The sequence below is a fragment of the Sminthopsis crassicaudata genome, chromosome 2 (assembly GCF_048593235.1).
Source record: "Sminthopsis crassicaudata isolate SCR6 chromosome 2, ASM4859323v1, whole genome shotgun sequence".
Taxonomy (NCBI): domain Eukaryota; kingdom Metazoa; phylum Chordata; class Mammalia; order Dasyuromorphia; family Dasyuridae; genus Sminthopsis; species Sminthopsis crassicaudata.
Window position 1 is genome coordinate 497,666,123 of NC_133618.1, and position 19,215 is coordinate 497,685,337.

The 19,215-nt window shown below is 44.3% G+C and overlaps 1 protein-coding gene across 4 annotated transcripts; it reads right to left on the minus strand.

Moving 5' to 3' along the window:
- Window positions 1-427: 427 nt before the first annotated feature.
- On the minus strand, window positions 428-17,301 carry SLC31A2 (solute carrier family 31 member 2). Of its 4 annotated transcripts, none has more exons than XM_074293677.1 (4): window positions 17,163-17,301; window positions 6,981-7,047; window positions 2,595-2,784; window positions 428-1,996 (listed from the first exon to the last, which is right to left on the minus strand). In XM_074293677.1, exons 1-4 carry the CDS (start codon window positions 17,166-17,168, stop codon window positions 1,828-1,830), a joined length of 432 nt encoding a protein of 143 aa, XP_074149778.1. In that variant the 5' UTR covers window positions 17,169-17,301; the 3' UTR covers window positions 428-1,827. The 4 variants fall into 4 exon arrangements, with proteins under 4 accessions (XP_074149778.1, XP_074149779.1, XP_074149776.1 ...); XM_074293678.1 differs by having other exon boundaries at window positions 6,973-7,047; window positions 17,163-17,262; XM_074293675.1 differs by lacking the exon at window positions 17,163-17,301 and adding an exon at window positions 7,132-7,275.
- Between the last annotated feature and the right edge of the window lie 1,914 nt (window positions 17,302-19,215).

Below are 19,215 nucleotides of genomic sequence, written 5' to 3' on the forward strand. Positions count from 1 at the left end.
TTCCTGCCTCTTGGGAACCATGAGAAACTCAGGGGGTTAAAAGATTCATTTCTGTTCTATAATCCATAGATTAGTAGCATTAAGAAGCTAGATCACAAGACTGATGTAATGGCAGCTTCTAGAGATATCTCCTCAGAACTCATTTCTCCTCCTAAAGGACACTCATCTCTGTTCTGCTGACCCTAAGGAAATAGAGACCCCCAGGCAAAATCTGAAGTAGATAGACTAGCTTAACATCTAAAACTCCATTCATTTAACAAAATAAATTTCATTACTTGGGATGAATTCCACTAATCATTATTTCTATCCCTTCAATCCCTGTTCTGCTCTTCTTCCATAGCTATGTCTTTTTTTGTTTGCCATACTCTTCCCCAAAATGATATAATCAAAGTAACATTTTTAAAAAAGTACTAATAAGATGCCAAAATATAAATTATATTTTTATTTAGATCATAAATTCTTTAAGGAATAAATGGCTTAAGTTTGATTTAATCTTTGTCCAACAGCAGACTAGGACGGTAATGAATATTTTAAATGAACATCCAGTGTTTTCTCTGACAGCTCATGGGATAGAGGAGGCAAGAAAAATGAGATTTTGAAGATTATTAAATGGCACTGACATTTTTCTTAATTAGAAAAGGATTGGAATAAGATGATGGAAAGGGAGGTCATCAATATCTGTCCAGACTAATAATTACACAACTCCACTGTCTTCCAACAGGGAGCAGGCAGTGCTGTCCAGTGGAAGGGGCCCTCCCTGGGTCAGGAGCACTGGGTAATATTCCTGCATCTGCCACGGACAGCCTACGTGCACTTGTTAAAGTTAATCCAAGAACCCCAGAGTCATTCCTTTCACGGCATCCTTGAAGGGCAGTCCCTTCTGCACTTGGGACCCAGTCCTTCGGAAGGTCCCCAGGCCCCTCAGCCCTCAAAATGTCTCCTTCAGCATTATTTAACTTAATTGGTTCAGTGAGTCCCCTCAGAAAAGTGAAGGAAATGGACCAGAGATTTGGAGCTAGAAAACTCTTTAAGGATTTAGTCCAACCCATTCTGTTTGAGTGGGAAAGTGACCAAGCTCCTAAGTATCAGGGTCGACTATTCAAGTATTCCACCACCAAGACTCAGTCTACACCACCAGGCTTTGAATGTGAACAGAATGGGAGAGTATTCCATTAAAAAACCTTATTTGTGCTGATAAGGCCCAGTGCAGGTGACCTGGGGCTTAGGGGTTGGGAAGAAAAGAAGTGGAGGAAATGAATCTCAGATCAAAACACATACCCCCCCCCCCACAGATACATACACGTGTACATACATACACATGCACATGCGTGTGCGCACACACACACACACACACACCAATCTCAATTTCCTAGCATTCCTAAGGCACAGAGGTGAGTTTGAAAAGCTGACATGGCCTCTATTCCCACAGAAAGGGGAAGAGGAGAGCAATTAGCCCTGCATGGCTCGTTCCATTGGAACTAAGGCACAATATAGAGAAGGAGAGCAGGTGTAGAGCACTACCCCTCCCCCAATCGCTGCCTTTCCAAGCCAGGAAATCCAAGAGCAGATTACATGATGGACATCTGCTGTCTTCCTTCTCCCGAGGAGCCCTGCTGGTGGCCGCAGTGGCCAGCCTGGGGAGGAGGTTAGGTCAGCCCGCGGGCCCGCTGTTCCTCCACTCAGAGGCCACGGAAGAGAGCTGAGGGGGGGAGCAGCTGTCGAGAAGGGCCTGCTTCTGAGTGTGTGTGTGTGGGGGGGTTCTCCAATAAGCACAGAAGAGAGGGTGCTCTCCAAGGTGCTGAGTGGTCCCGGAGGCCAGCCTGCCCCCTACCCCACACTGAGGAGGGGGTAGGCCAAGTAGTAACCGATGGCTGAGCCCAGGATCACGCCAAGGAATATCCAGGTGTTGTAGGACATCACAGCCAGCATCACAAAGTAGCCAACGACCACCTGGACAACGTGGATCAGAGACTGACCCAGGTGACTCAGGAACCACCTAGGTAGGCAAAATAACGGAGTTAGAGGAGTACCAAGGGTGAGGGAGGGGGGGTCGGACTGGAAAGTTAGGCTATGAGGGAAAAGGCAGCCTGCTCTAGCAGGAAGAACAGCCAATTTCTATGCAGAAGACTGGGTTCAAGCTGTGTGGTTCTAGCCTAGTCATGTCGCTCTCCATTTCCTCATCTGTAAAATGGGGATGACGATAAATGGATCAACTATTCATTCATGGATATAAAAGCACCTAACAAAGCGCCACATAAATGCGAGCAGCATGCTGAGACATTCCAAAGCTCAAGGCAGAGGTATACTGGGCACCATTAATGGCTGCCCGGTGGGAAAGCAAGTCCTGCTAAAGGCAAGAGGGAAGTAGAAGAGCATTCTATCGCCTCATGGAGGCTCAGGCCGGTTTTGGGCGGGTGGGGAGAGAGGAACAGACTCAGCTTGGGGAGGGCAATCAGACAGGAGGACCTAGGTCAGGCGTAGACTAAGAGAGCTCCAGTCCTCGAGGCCCAGGGCGGCTCTGGAGCTGAAGTGAAGTGCTTCCCTCAGAGCACTGTGCCTGAGCCCATGTTTCCAGGCCCCCCCTTATCCGTTACCTCGTTCGGTCGCTGTTGCTCTGAGCTGACCCGGAGTTTGTAGACTCCTGGTCCGTATATTCCGTCAGGGGCTGGCTGTGGTTTGGGGGCGTGTGGAGCAGGGACCAGTGGAACAACTTCACTTTGCCAACTTTGATGCTTTCGTACAACACGGCCAGGAGGAGGACCACCAGCACAGAAACGGCCATGCCTGCAGAAGGAAACCCAGCTCGAGACCCCCGCCCAGCCCAGGGAGCTCCCCAAGGGGCCGTACGGTTCCAGAGACTATGCCTGTTACCAGAGGCTGGTCTCAGGAACTCTGCTTCTTCCACTGCCTCTGACCTTGAGCCGTGCTCACCACACACACCGTCCTGCCTGGAGTCCAAACTTCCCAGGACCCTAGCATTAGACTGGAGATCATCCAAGGCAAACCCTTCATTTCACAGAGAGAAACTGAGGCTCAGGGAAAGATCTTGCTCCAGGTCATGTAGCAATTAATGACAACTGCATGAACATACCCCAGGGAGGTAAGTGGTACAAGTATTATGACCCCCATTTTACAGATGAGAAAATAGTGCCTCTAAGATTGGCCTATGATGGGAATGCATGAGATGGGATGAAACCTAAACTTAGTTCTCCTGGCTCCAGCTCTGGCTCTCCTGCACGGTAGCTATTTTACATATGTGTGTGTATTACATTTATATTATGTATTATATTTAACCTGCATGTACTTGCTTATTTACATACACACACACACATATATATATGTGTATATTACATTTATATGCTTTAGTTACCTTGCACAGTAACTGTTATATTACATTTATATTATGTATTTTATAGTTACCCGACATGTTAACTATTGAGTAACAGCAAGACTTATGACTCTAGATCCTTCAACTCATTGCCCTTTGTCCCTTACGGTCATGCTAGACATTTCTTGATTTCCACAAGACTCTGCCCTTCCAAGGTAGCCTGATGAACTAGAATAAGTCACCTAAAAGCAGTATAGCCAGACAGATTGTAAACACACTAATAATAACTACACAAAAGAGGGGGAGAGAGGAAGAAAGGAGGAAAACAAAACTAAAGGTAGCCAAGAGCATCTTATTTGCTTCTTCATTGTTCATTCTCTTGGGCTTGGGCCACGACTTCTCATTTTTTGCATCTCTCTGTGTTTATATGAACTATAGTTGTTGTGGTTGATTGTTTTTTTAAGGGGGAAGTGTACTAGGAGGGGGGTAGGGAACCTAGGATCAATCCCGGCCCTGCCACTAACTAGCGATGTGCTGTGGGACTAAACTCTGAGCTTCAATTTCTCCATCTATAAAATGGGGATAGTAATTCCACCCTGCCTCTCTCACACACTTGCTTTGATGAATATAAAAATGCACTGGAAGTTGTTATAGATGTCAGTCACATAAGCAGTTATTCTTACTTTCACCATCTTCTCTTCCCTGTGGACCTTTTCTCTGTGGATTACACTGGATTCAGATGGTAGATCAATGTGGAAATCTGTTTTCCTTGTTTGTCTGACTTTGCATATTTAGTTCTAGGGATTTTCTTTTTTCCTTTTTTTTTTTTTCATTGGGGGCATTGAATGGAAAAGAAAAGTGCATTTCTATTAATTGGAAAATTAAAATTATTTTATTAAATTAATTATAAATTTAAAATTTCCAAAATGATACTCTGAGTGAGAAGGCTGTTCTGTGTTCTGTGCCCCTTTCTGCACTGTACTGGAAGAGTCTATCCTGATGACCCTGTCCTAGTTAGGCCCAAAGACCCAAACCCTAGTTGCTCTAAGACATTCAGGACAGTGCACAAAGGGCAGCCCACCTTGTGATCCTCAGTTGCACTTCCCCTCAAGGACCCTCATAGGATCAGAGTTTTTGAACAGGAAGGGTCCTCAATGACTTTGAAGTCCAACCTCCTTTTATAAATGAGGAACTGAAAGCAAGGAGAGAAGTTTTTTGTTTGTCTCACAGCTAGCAATTGACTAAAGCAGGATTCTTCCTGACTCCAAGTCTACTATGCCCTGACTTCCCAGAACTGTTCTTATTAGCCTTGAACAGCAGTCCCTCTACCCACCCAGAATGCCCTCCTCGGTCATCTACCTTGCAGCAAGCACAGAAAAGGACAGCAAGAGAAGCCGAACGCCAGAAGCTACAAACAGGAATAGGACCATAAAAAATTAAGAGTTCGATGCTGAGTGAAATGAGCAGAACCAGATCGCTGTACACTTCAATACTGTATGAGGAGGTATTCTGAGGAAGTGGAAATCTTCAACATAAAGAAGAGCCAACTCACTTCCAGTTGATCAATGATGGACAGAAACAACTACACCCAGAGAAGGAACACTGGGAAGTGAATGTAAATTGTTAGCACTACTGTCTATCTACCCAGGTTACTTATACCTTCGGAATCCAATACTTAATGTGCAACAAGAAAATGGTATTTACACACTTATATTGTATCTAGGTTATACTGTAACACATGTAAAATGTATGGGATTGCCTGTCATCGGGGGGAGGGAATGGAGAGAGGGGGGCATAATTTGGAAAAATGAATACAAGGGATAATATTATAAAAAAAAAATTACTCATGCATATATACTGTGAAAAAAAATTCTAAATAAAATAAAATTAAAAAAAAATTAAGAGTTCTCCATCACCACTTTTTAAAAGCCTGTAATTGCTATATCCATTTTATATACAATAAAATTTGAATATAACAAATACTCATTGGAGTATTTAAGCCCTCTGGGCTCAAATAAAGGGAAACCACCCTTAAGAGAGCCAGATACTAGCTATGTCTATTCCTAACTGTGAGCCTCAATCTTGTAAAATGGGAATGTAAAATAGCACCTGGGTTTGCTGATGAAAGAATTGAAAACGCTGATGGAGGGCTGGGCCTATGATTGATATTTTACAGAGATGAGTGAGTTAACAGTTTAAGATTAAAATTAAAGCCTTCTCACAACTAGGATTGACTTGCACACCGCGAAAAAAGCCCAGCCTGAAAGTGGAGCAGCTGCTGACAGATCAGGAGCTCTGGTTTCTCTACAGGAAAGTCAGCTCTCCAGCTGGAGGAGAATTTAGGGGTCATCTAAAAATCTAATCAAAACATTTTAGGAAATTGGGATTCAGAATTTAACGTCTTTGCCAAGTTCCCTAAACTAGTAAATAGCAAAACCTGGATGTGGCCCTGGCAATTTAGTAGATAGAGTGCTGGGCCTGGAGTCAGGGGGCCTCTTCTTCCTGAGTTCAAATCCAGCCTCAGACACTAGCAATGCGACCCTGGGAAAGTCACTTAACCCTGTTTGCCTCAGTTTCCTCACCTGTAAAATGAACAGAAGAAGGAAATGGCAAAGTGCTCTGGCCTTTGCCAAGAAAACACCAAATGGGGTCATGAAGACTTGAATATGACAGAAACAATAACAAACCCCATAAACGACCAGTAACTAAAATTTGTCACATTTTAGGGAGGATAGAGGATAGAGTACTGGGCTTAGAGTCAGGAAGACCCAAGTTCAAATCCTGTCTTAGACGCTCATTAATTGTACAACCCTGGGCAAATCATTTAATCTCAGTTTTCTGTTCTGGAAAATGGGAATAATAACAGCTAGCTCTTAGATAGGTGGGCAGATCTCTCTCTCCTCAAGATCCCCACTGGAGCCCCATTTTTCTGAGGAGGAAACCAAAACCCAAGTGACCTATCCACAGCCCGAAAGACAGGAAGTGTCCAAACTGGGCTGGGAGCTCAGGTTCCCCAACTCTATAATGGAGTGATAACGGGGCTGGGCCCTGGTGAGGGCCCTAATGCTGATGGTACCCATCAGGTGTCTCATGTGTGGAGCAGGGTAGGTCGAATTCCAATTTGCATCTGAATAACCTTGAAATAGTTCATCATGGGTGAGCACAGGGGTTCTCAAGTGCCTCAGCCCATCGGGAGAGGGCTATAGGGAGGGAAACAAGGGGGAGAACTGGAGAGAGGAAAAGCAGAGGGAAGGGAGGGCTAGAGGGAAAGAGGGAGGGGAAGGATTGGAGGGAGAAAAGGAGAGAAGAAAGGGGGACAGAGAGAAGAAGAGGAGAGGGAACAAGGGAGGAGAACTGAAGGGAGGGAAGAAGGGGAAGGATTGGAGGGAGAGAAGAAGGGGAAGGACTAAAGGAGGGGCTGGAAAGGGGGAAATAGGGGAAGACAGGAAAAAGGGAAGAAGTGGGAGAAAGGATTGGAGGTGAGGACTGGAAGGAGAGGAGAAGGAGGACTGGAGATGAGGGAAGAAGAGGGTAAGACTAGAAGGACGAAACAAGGAGGAGGACTAGGAAGAAAGAAGTGGAGGAAGAAGGAATAGAGGAAGGGGGGAGAACTGGAGGGAGAGAGAGAAAAGAGAGAGCTTTACACTTTTACCGGCTGGACTGTGGACCCTCCAGAAATCAAAGAGGAGCTCCACCTCATTGGAGAAGACGAAATGCATCTGAAAGAAAGGAAAAAAGGAATCAAGGGCAGTCTCCTAAAAAAAGAAACACTTGAGATTTAGTTAAAAGTTAAATCAACTTGCTTGGATCCAAGGGAAGTGTGCTAACAATTTCTGACAAATACACTTGTTCATAAATCAGGCGTAACCGCCCCTGTACCCTGCCAGGTCCTGAGGGCTGCAGATTTCCTGTTTCTGCAGCAGCCAGAGGGGAATTGGGAGTCAGGAAACCTGGGCTCCCATCCAGGCTCTTCTACTTATTACCTTTGTGACTTGAAGAAAAACACTTAGCCTCCCTGAGCCTCAGGTGGCTCACCTGTAGGATGAGGGAGATTAGCTGAGATAAAAGGGAGCCATTAGATGGAGATGAGGAGGAAGAGCCAGGGGGGTCCCCTAGACAGAGAATGCCCAGAGTGGAAGGATGGGGGGTCTTGTTCCAGACACAACGAGGAGGCCTTCATCACTGGAGGGCAGAGGAGAAGGGTGGGCCGAGTGGAAAGGGTGATGGGAGGTGTGAGAAGACTGCAACAATGGTTCGGGAAGGAGCAGAGGCGGGTGATAAAGGGTTTTGATCCTGGAGATGGTGAGGAGTCACTGCAGTTTACTGAGTCTGGGAGGTGACACAGTCAGATCTTTAGGAAGATCACTTTGATGATTGCAGATGAAGGATGGACGGAGTGGGAAGACTTGTGACAGAAAAAACAACTCCCAGACTCTCTTCTGCCACAATCCAGGTGTCAGGTGATGAGGACTGCCACAGAGGCTTCAATTTCCTCATCTATAAAATGGGAATAGCTCCTCCCTCACAGGATCAAATTATATAATAGCTATAAAGCACTTTGCAAACATTAAAGCTCGGTATAAATGCTAATGATTATTATCATTCAGGTCTGCAAAACTCTTAACCTAATTATCTCTTTCAATCCTCACTACTCCGGTGAAATAGATTTGACAATTATCACCTCCATTTTACAGGTTAGAAAGTTGAGGCTCATCTTTTTGTAGTGACAAGGAATTGGAAATTGAGTGGATACAGATCAAATGCAGAATGAATGGCTGAATAAGTCATGGTATATGAAGGTAAGGGAATATTATTGTTCTATAAGAAATGATAGGCAGGGCAGCTAGGTGGCGCAGTGGATAGAGCACCAGCCCTGAAGTCAGGAGGACCCGAGTTCAAATCTGCTCTCAGACACTTAACACTGCCTAGCTGTGTGACCCTGGGCAAGTCACTCAACCCCAATTGCCTCAGAGGGAGAGAGGGAGGGAGGGAGGGAGGAAGGAAAGGCAGGCTGATTACATGAAGCTAGCAGAACCAAGAGAACGTTGTACGAAGCAACAAGATTATGTGAAGATCAACTGGCTCTTCTCAACAATTCAGTGATTCAAGACAATTCAAGATGGAGAGAGGGAAATAATTTGGAACACAATCTTACAAAAATGAATACTGAAAACTATCTTTACAGATATCTGGAAAATAAAATACTATTCAAAATTTTTTTTTAAAAATGAAGAAGAAAGTTGAAGCTCAGAGAGGTAAGCGATTCATTCAACTATCGGGGGTAGGATTTATTAGGGATGGATCCTTGGAGTCCCGGTCCATCATCCTTCAGCTAAATTATACCATTTCTTATGAATGCATGTTGATGAATTCAACCAGTTAGGCAACTCGGGACCTTACTTTCTGTTCTGGGTCTCAGTTTTCACATCTACAAAAGGAGGGGATTAAACTAGATAATTTCCAAAACTAGATAATTCCAAGCCTTCTTAGGCAAGTGCCTTGTGATCCAGATGCCAAGAATTCTCCCCTCTTCACCCCCACAAGTATTTATCAAGCCACTCAGCAAAGATGAAAAGTGGATTTCATGCCTTTAAGGAGTTTAAATGTTGTTTGGTGGGGTTTTTTTTTCCTCAAAGGCATTAGCTAAATATTTGGAGTGGGGGGAATTCCAGATAGCAAAAAAAGAGCCAGTGTTTTTATCTACTCCTAATATCTCCACAACAATCAAAATAGAGGCTAAACTGAATTCTGATAGGGAAAGACAAGAAAATAATTACTCTTTTTAAAGTGATTTAATTGTTTTTGCAATCGGCCAAAAAGCCACTTTTTCTACTTGTTGAGGAAAAAAAAGAAAAATAAAACACCGGTTATAAACATGAGTAATCGAGCATAGCAAATTTCCATAATGGCAATGTCCAAAGCAAGATGATCTCATTTTTCACCAAGGCTTTCATTTCTCTATCAAGGGCTGATGTCAGGGATTCTGGAGATTAAGAGGGAGCTGCCAAGACTGGCTTAGAGGAAGCAAGCAAAGGATTAAGTCCCACCCAATCCCAGGTGGAACACTTCTCCAAAACAAGTCTGGAGCTTAGGCCACTTAATGTGGACCACTTTCCTCAGGCCCAGGCTCCTCCTGGAGTGACCAAGCACAGCCTGACAGAGTCACAGGAGGCTGGAGCCGGGAGTCCTTGAAGATTCCAATTCATTAATTTTATGGAAGAAAAAACTGAGACCAGCTCAGCACTCCTGGAGAGCCTCCCACAGCCTCTGGAGGAATGCCCCGGGACAAAGTAGGACTCGGGAGGGCAACCAAGTCAAAGGCAAATAAAGATGGGGGCGGGGGGACAGGACCTCAGAAGGGTCCAGGTTGGAATGACTTTGTTGTTCAGTCTTCCCCATCCAGTGGGTCTCTCTATTTGATTTGCCATTTCCTTCTCCAGTGTGTAGCCCATTTTACAGAGGCAAATTGAACTGAGGCAAATAGGGGTGAAATCACACAGCTAAGATCACATTTAAACTCAGATCTTCCCAGCTCTAAAGCTGTATGCTGTATCCATGATACCTCCTATTGCCCCAGCATATTGCCTTATAAAACCACGTATTAGCTTTATCTATGTGTTAGTATATTTTTGCTCATTTTACGAAATATTTCCCAGTTAACATTTTAATCTGGTTCCTGCCACACTAAGTGTGTATGACTCCTCTGTTCTAGGGGTCTCGTCTAACATGAATTACTAGGACTCTTAAGACACTCAGGTCAGGGCAGCTAGGTGTCGCAGTGGATGGAGCACCAACCTTGAATTCAGGAGGACCCGAGTTCAAATCTGGTCTCAGACACTTAACACTTCCTAGCTGTGTGACCCTGGGCAAGTCACTTAACCCCAGCCTCAGGGAAAAAAAAAAAAAAAAAAAAAAAGACACTCAGGTCTGAGGGGTGAACTTGACACCCATTTGCCCAACCCAGTGGAATAATGGCACAGGGTCAGGATCAACCCACAGTATCTGCTTCTCTGGAACACAGGATCACCAGGGTCACTCTCCCTAAAGGACATTTTGTTTGGATTTCCTGCCTGACTTTCCTATGGGTTAGTCCACAATTAACAATTATAAAGAGACTTTTTTTCTCTCTGAGCTGGGTTAGAAGAGCTGACCTTATCTAGAGCTAAGTCCCACGGGTGTTTGTCATGGCAGAGAAACATGGAGAGTTATTATCTGCCTCTAAAGAATTCTTTACCTTGCCGGAAGTGTCACAATGCAATGAAAAGATCACTAGGTTTGGAGTCAGGAGTTGGGTGTTTTGGTCCCAGCTCTGCTATTAACCCCAGAATGGATCATTTCACCACTTTGGGCTTTAATTTGCTTATATGTAAAGTCTAGGTTAAGGTTCCTCTCAGCTCCAATACCTACAATCCTAAATTTCTTTCTGGCTCTGCTATTCTAAATTCAAAGGGTTTTTTTCTAGTTAAATATTCTTTATTTTAAGGTTCTTTCCAGTTTTAACATGCTAGCATGCTTTTTTTCTAAAGCCCTTTCTACCTCCAACAACCTTTGTTCTAAGGTCCACTTCCTGGCTCTAAGAGAGAAGGAAAAATTTCAAGAGATGAAGATGGAGAGCATGGCAGGTATGGGGGATAATCTGAGCAAAGGTACAGAGACAGAAGACAGGATAGCAGATACAGGGGGCAGGAAGGGGGCCAGTTTGGCTGAAAGCTACAGCACATGAAGGGGAGGTTTAAGCAACAAGCCTGGAAAGTTGGGCTCAGATGGTGAAGGCCTTTTAATAACAGCCAGAAGAATGTGTATCTGGTCCTAGGGCTAACAGGAGCCACTGAGGACGATATGGTCAGCCTGTGCTTTAGCAATGCTACCTTGACAGTTGCTTAGGTAATGGAGAGGATGGAGAATGGAGGCAAGAACATCAATTTAGAGGTTATTATGATGGTCCAGGTATGGGCTGATGTGTGGCTGATGGTAGCCATGGAAATGGAGATGCAGATAAAGGGAGATTCAACAAGACTTGTGGCTACTGTTTGGATATGGAGGATAATGATACCCCTAATAATAATGTGGAAGTGAAGAAGCAGATTGAGTATGAGAGAAAAGAAAATGAGTTCTATATACTCTATATACATATATATAGAATAATATCTCAGAAATATATCTATTTGTATAATATAAGATATAATATATTTTATTATCTCAGAAAGCTCTCTCAGTCTCCCAAAAGAGATTCTGGGCTATCAATCCTCTATGTTATTTTTTTCAGTTGTATTTGACTCTTTGTGATCTCCTCTCCCCATTTGGGCTTTTTGGCAAAGGTACTGCAGTGAGTTGCTATTTCCTTCGACAGCTCTTTTCACAGAAGTGACTTGCCTGGATTTGAGCTCAGGAAGAGGAGTCTTCATGACTTGAGTTTGGGCACTCTATCTCACTATACAAAAGAATCTTAAGAAGGCACTTCTGCCTCTGAGGCAAACATGAAAAGATACCCTAGAAGATAATTGAGAGATAGGGGACTAAAAACCTAGAATATGGACAGGAAACTGCTAAGGAGACAAACCACCATCAGGAAGTTTTTTATGCTAATTATTCTTAGTAACTTCCTAAATTCTATAGTTTCTATGTCCCTAATGACCCCAAATGCTGCCTGTGTCTTCTAAATGCAGTGGCTTGGGGCTTAGTCCCAGTTACCACCCTAGGAAATGTTTGGCCCTGAGACCTCAGCTAAATCCATCACACTAATCTGTCCTTGTGTAGTTTGGCAAAATAGCCCTAGAAGCCATGAACTCCCTCCCATCATGGGAAAAGATGGTATAATCATGCTTCTGTCACCAGCTTAGTCTTCTCCCCAGCCAGCTGGGAGTAGGAATTTCAGAGATGTTAACCTTAACCTTGTTTCTTCAAGCCTTATTCAGTGCTCCCAAGAGAAACTGGGATGGACTCATCTGATCTCCTTTCTCTTCAAGATGATCCCATCTTCTTGGGGAATTTCTTTGGGGCAGACCTTGTTCCTCCCTAGCTCAGGAGCTGGTGTTCATTACAAGATATAGAAGAGACAATAGGATAGAAAACTTCCTGTTCTCATAAAGAAAAAAGTCAGGGGAGGAGGGGAGAAGGGGAGAGTGATTCTAATGATCAGAAAAGTCGCATGTTACTGTGAAGGGAGTGTTGGAGCTGAACAGAACTGAAAATAACTGTTATTTCCTAAGGGAGAGGGGTACAGAACCTTTTTTTTTCTGCCAAAGACAATTTGAATATTTATAACATCGTCTGCAGACCATACAAAATTGTCAATTCATAGAACTCAAGTAGTAGGTTGTTGGACCTAGCTTTCAGCTCATCGTTGCCTTCAATCGCCTTGGCAGGGCCAGACCAAATGATTTTTCTCACTGGATACAGGGGCCCTATAAGGCAGGCTGTTCCCCACCCCGATACTAAGGTACACTGTGACCCGCATATGGTGGAGGGATTTACCACAATAAGGCAGATCCTTGATGTTCAGCCAAGTAGGCTGTGACAGTTATTAAGAAGAGCTGCCAGACTTGCTATCTTAAATCTTGTCAAAGACCTTGAGTTTTTCAAATATTTCTTCAGTTGAGGGTCATGGAATTGTGGGAGTTCCATGGGCAATCACCATCTGTGCTCTACAAATAAAGCCTTGTGGCCTTCTCCATTTCCTGCCTTCCCTCACAATCTTTAGTATCATAGAATCACAGAAGCTTTTGTATATTAATAGAGAAACTGAAGTCCTCCTGTGTTTTACTCCCAGCTAATCTATATTCATATGGAGAGAAGCTTATAGTGAAAAGGGAATTGGTTGTCAATCTGGAGGCCTGGATTTTAGTCCTTTAGTCTCCTTTGGGGAGTCTCTTTCCCTGTCTTCTCATCTTCTATAAAACAAGAAAGTTCAACTCTATTTCTAATATTCTAGGATTTTTTCCTTGGCCTGAGGTGTGAAGGCTGACCAGGTACATTCTGTCTCTTAGGGCTCTGACATACCCTTTTTCCTAAGTTAAATTAGGTTAGAACTGAACTGCCCAGTGAGCTCTAGGAACCACAAGTCCCACCCAGAACAGAAAAACAAAACAGAACAGGAAGAAAATGGCCTTTGGCCAGTTATTGTTTCCCTGTGTGTTTTCTCTAATCTGTGGCATCCTTTAAATCATGGATTTGGTCTTTGCCACTTGTGTGGGGCCTCTGTTGCTAAACCAGTCAGAGGATTAGCAATCTGATCTAACTCTCCTGGTTGGCAGTACCTCTATGGACACCCTTGTTCTATGTGACTGGCATACAACAGACTATCTTATACACTCAAAAAAGTCATAGATTAGAAACAAAGAGCTATCTACCTCAAGTCCCTCATTTTACACATGTGGACCAGAGAAATCCCACAACTTGCCCTTAATCATACAAATGTAGAGCTGGGATTTGAACCTAGGGCCTTGGAGTCATATTTCTCTCACTTGAATCACAGATGAATGAAAGAAGAGCTAATTAAAGAAATCCCACCACCAAGGCAAGCCTATCAAATCACCTACTCTGCCTATCTCTAAGGTGAGCCCTGTAAATAAGTAAATAAAATCCTTCCCACTCTACAACTCCACAATTCCATGAAAAATTTCAACAATTTCATAGATTTCTGACAAGTAGATGGGAGAAGTTCAGAATCAGATTACAGGACTGAACTGAAACTCTGCACTGAAAGAAGTAACTAAAACTTCTGCCTGGGGCCTCATGTAGCCCAGGGTGCTTACAGCATTGCAAGATATTGCCTTTTGGGGCCAGCTGCTTATATTTTGTCTTCTGTCATCAGCACATTTGGCATCTCTGTTCATTTCTACATCTAACAACCTATGCACTTATCTATTCACTTTTAATCCCACCCAACTGTGTGATCCTGGGCAAAGATAGGGATTTGTCATGTCCTTCTCCAGCACCTCTGACAGATGAGGAAACTGAGGCAAATACAGTTAACTGATTTGCCCAGGATCACAGAGCCAGAGTTTGAGGATGAATTTGAATTCAGGCCTTCCTGACTGCAGGCCCAGGGTTCTATCCTACTGTCCTTCCATTTAACTGCTATTGAGAAAAAAAGGACCTAGCCACCTGGGTCACTTCTCCAGGAAATTGCTTTTGTTTTTCTAGGCATGTGGAAGAGCCTAATTTGGTTCCCCAGGTTTTGGGCCAGCCTCCCCACCCATCCCTTTTATACTTAAGTAGATAGACCCATGAGATTTATTATTATGTCATGGTATTTTACAAATGAAATAGGAAGGGAGTTGGAATTTCTCAAATTGAAACTATTTCAACAAAAATGAAGATTGAGAGTCAGTATGGTACGGTAGAGAGAATTCTGGACTAGAGATAAGGAGACCAGGATCTAGTCCTTCTCCCATCATGATTTAGTAATGTTTCCTTGGACAAATTTCCCCCTACTCTGGACCTCAGCTTCCTCACCTGTAAAATGAGCACATTGATCTAAATAGTTCCTAAATGTCTATTCCAGCTCTGCCATCCTATCAAAATTCAAGCAAATACATCCCTCTTGCACCGTTAAGGGGTGGCAGGTATTTATTTAGACTCAAGGAGACTTCAGGAAGCCAAGCCTTCAAAAGAAGGACTAGAACACTGGTTCCCAGCTCCAGTGCTTATTAATTATATTGCTCCTGAAAAGTTCATGTGATCTCTCTGAGCTTCATTTTTCTCATTTATAAATTGGGGCTTATGGGATCATTACAAACATCAATCCTTCTTTATGTGTTCTGTCCCCAATTAGAATGTGAGCTCCATAAAAGCAAGGAATTTCTTCATTTTGCATGTGCATCATCAGCATTTAGCACATAGTAAGTTTTTGATAAATGCTGTTTCATTCCATTGTTTTCTAGAAAGAAAAACCTTGAGATCTTAGGAATGGGATGTTTATTTCCCCCCTTTAGCAGACTCCGCACAGCTGGGCAAGGATATGCCTGTCACACCCTCTCCCAATTTAATAAAGCCTTTGGCATGCAATGCTGCCTTGTAAATGGTGGGTGATTAATTGCCCCAGGCCTCTGAATGTATGGCCATGGTAGGGAGACTTCCTCCTGCCAGGCTTGGGACTGGGCCAGCCTGCTCACTCGGGACCTAAACAGCTGGGATCCCTTTCCTACAATGCTCTTGTTTCTTTCTCCACCACAGCCTAGTTTAGAAAGACCCACCCAGGATCTGGGGGGAAGGAAGACAGTATAGTTTTTGCTATTCTGTGGGCAAACAGGCAAAAGGGGAGGAGGTGACTTTGTTTTTCTCCTTTTTGAAGGAGTTTAGCGTTTGTTAAATAGATTTAGATTATCTGCATTTCAGAATGTGGGACGCTATCTTGATTAATGTCCCAGCATAGGCAAAACTGCAGTTCAAGAATTTAGAAGGGAATCTAGCAGGGATGAGGTAGGGGATCTACCTGTTGCATTTCTCTTCCAGTCTTCCCTCCCCACCCCCAACACTTGTCTGGTTTTTAGCAGTTTGTATTTAGAGAAGTTTCCTCATGTGTTTAAAAACATGCTTTAGGAGGGGGCCTATGTCCCAATCCAGATTCTCCCCCTGCCTAGCTGTGTGCCTTAGGTCCCTTCCTCTCTCTTGGGGGGTGGAGGATGAATTGCATTTTCTCTAGTCAACGTTCTAAGATCTTATTCTGTTCCAGCATTCTGTTTTTTACATTCTAATCGTTTCTATCTTTTTTCATCTCTAACACGCTATCTTTTAAAAACAAAATTCTACAAGCGATAATGTTAAAAAAAAAATTACCCATGCATATGTACTGTCAAAAAAATTATAATTACAAAATTAATTAAAAAAGAAAAGAAAAAAAAAACAAAAAAATTCTACCTTTATACATTTAATTCTCTCTTTTCTAGCTAACATTCTCCTTTTATGTTCCGAAGTTCCGCGTTCTAGCTCTTAAAGTCTGTGAAAATGGGTATTAGGGGAAGTAATTTCAACTTAAAAAAAAAAAAAGAAGCCAACCAAGTCTTAATGGTGATGAACACACCGGTTAATCTTCCTTATCTTCGAAATGAGGGGGGTCTTTGGTCCCAGTCTTTCCAAAGCTGAGCTACAGTGTATCCTCGAGTTAGACTGATAACTGGAATGACAACTGAAATTGTCAGCCTGGCAGCTGACTGTACCAGCCAGGCCCGTGGGGCGGGGTGGTGCCTTTAAACTGAAACAAAATCTCGCCCGATTTTTTGAGCAGAAGTTCTACCTGCCTGCCCCTTAAAAACCAAACAAAAACAAAACAACCCAGACAAAATCTGTTCTGAGCTCCCTTGGAAAATGCCCCGATAACAAGGCACACACGACATCCTGGGATACTCGGGGAGCACCAGGGCGACTGGAAATCCCCCGACTGCCCGGCTTCCTCTCTCAGTTCCAGTGACATAAATCTTTATGAGCCCTGCTCCTATTTCTGGGTCCCCCTCCGGACCTCCCTCCCAAAGTGAGTCCTTCGCAATCCCTCCTAGCTCACTGGAGGCAAGGGCACTTGGATCTTTTTTGCGGAGAAGCAGAAAGTAAGAGGAGTACGGCTGGCAAAACAACTTTGGACGGCCGCTTTCTCTCCGGATTTCTTTCCTCCAACTGAAAAATTAAGAAGGGCTGCACGCGGTGATCCCGAAGGTCCCGATTTGGAGCACCCTCCATTCTAGGGTCCCTTCAGGCTCCCACATCCTCCGCTCTACCATTCCACGCTCTGGGGTCCCTTCCAGCTCCCAAGAACGTCACCCGCCGGCCAGCGGCCAAGTGCTCGCTCTCCATTTCGAGGGGCCAGCCCTGTGGACAGAGGCAGCCCTGGCATACTCACAGGCATCCTGCCGGGGTCTTTGCTCGGACTCCCGCCCTGCAGCCGCGGTTAGGCAGAAACCGCAGCGAACCACCTCCCGAGCGCCCAGGCCACCCGCCGAGGCTCAGGGGCGGGCTCCACAGAGTCACCCTCCCCTTCGGAAGGCTGGCAGGCGGGTCCAGTGGATTTCCACGCCAGCCTAGAGGAGGGCAGTCCGAAGGGAGGGGAATCCTGGGAGTTGTGGTTCCACTGGCTCTGGAATCCTGGGAGAGAGACCGCGTCGGACTCTTCCCCAGTCCTATTTTCCGGACTCGTTGCGAAAACTGGAACCGGGACTTTTCCCATTTGGTGCTGGTCCCTGCTTCTCCATCCGCGCTGTCCTGGCAACACTGAGCGTCTGCTCCCTTTCTGAAAACGCCAACGAGAGCAAGACTGGGGACAGGAAGAGAGCGGGAGTCTCGGGCTATGGGCTCCAAGTTTTCTGGGTCTCGTCACTTTCAGATTAATTTCCTCGGCCCCTTTCCTGAAGGTCCCCACCCCCTGATAAAAATGAAGGGCTTCCTGCGCTCTTTCTAACACGTGCTGGCAACCGTTGGAGCGAAATAACTCTCAAAAAGCGCTCGACCCTCTCTAACCCGGGCAGCCGTGTGCTCCTTTGCCAAGAATCACCCTGGAACAAGTCTGCAGCTTGTTTTTTCCTCACCTTCAGGAGGATGAGATGGAAACAACCTCTAATTCTGAATCCGAATAAGGTGGAAAACAAACAAAAAAACATGTTACTCCAGAAAATTAAGAAACCTCCGGCAAAAGGCATTTTTAGGACCCTCGGTGTCAAACTACTGGGGTGGTGGGTAGTGTAGATGAGGTGCAAGAGCGTAGCCAGACCCGAGAGAAGCCCTAAGGCCACCGTGGCTGGGAAGCGCCAGAAACAAGGCTGGGCCCATGGCAGTAGTCTAATACTGACTGTCCGAAAGCTGTGGCTAGTTTCTCTTTCCCACAAAATGATCTTGGTTTCTGACTGTTTTGCTAGATTCCCTTGGAACTTTAGCTCACTTCAATTGGAGTCACATTTATAACAAATCTTTGCCCCTTAATTTGGAGACTTAACTGAGTGTGCGAATTCTTTTGCCAAACACTGGACGCTGACTAAGGGGATCCTAATCTTTTTGGGGAGGTATTCTGCCTTGGCTAATCGCTGACATTAATAGACATTGACGATCACTGGAGCGAGTCACTTTAACTGCTCTCAGCCTCAGTTTCCTAATCTGTGAAAGTCGGATGATACTTCAAACATTTGTTGTGAAAATTAAAACAACATAGGGGAAGCAGTATGTAAATCTTAAAATGCTGTAAGATACTAATTAGTATTATTATTAGGAGTAGATAAAGAGGTTGAAAAACACAAAGGGATCATGGAACTAACTTGTCACTTCCTCCATCCTAAAAAAAAAAATTCCAAAATTCCTTGAGTATATGTGGCTGCACAAAGCAACCTATAGTATTCACGCTGATAGGGACATTGGGAATCACCCAATCTGGACCTTTCCGTTAAAAGGAGGATTAAGTGAGCTCCAGAGAGGAGTAACAGAGCTGGGACTAAAAGTCGGGAAGGACTCTCCCTTCCTAATTGCCACCTCTTTTTACTCCATCCACTGCTCCTGGAAAGCTTCCAACAAATCTCTCCAAGGACGGCTCATAATCTTGACTACTTTGTTAATACAATGGCTCAGTGAATTCAGTCTTTTATACTACTTGTTGATAGATTGAGTGATGTTCCCTCCGCCAGTGCAAATCTGAACCTGCTGCCTGCCATCTTCTCCCACTGTGATTCTGGGCCATTCCTTTCCATAATCTTTACACAGAAGAACACCCAGTACACAGGAAACCGTTCCCAGGGACTTTTAATGCTTTGTGAATGTCATACAAAGAAAGACAAAGATTCAGAATGATGCCACAGGAAGTCAGCAGAATCAAAATTAGATGAGATAATGTAAATAATTAATTGTTTTTCAGTCAAGACTCTATTTGTGAGGCAGCCAAGCCGTGCAGTAGATAGAGCACCAGCCCTGAAGTC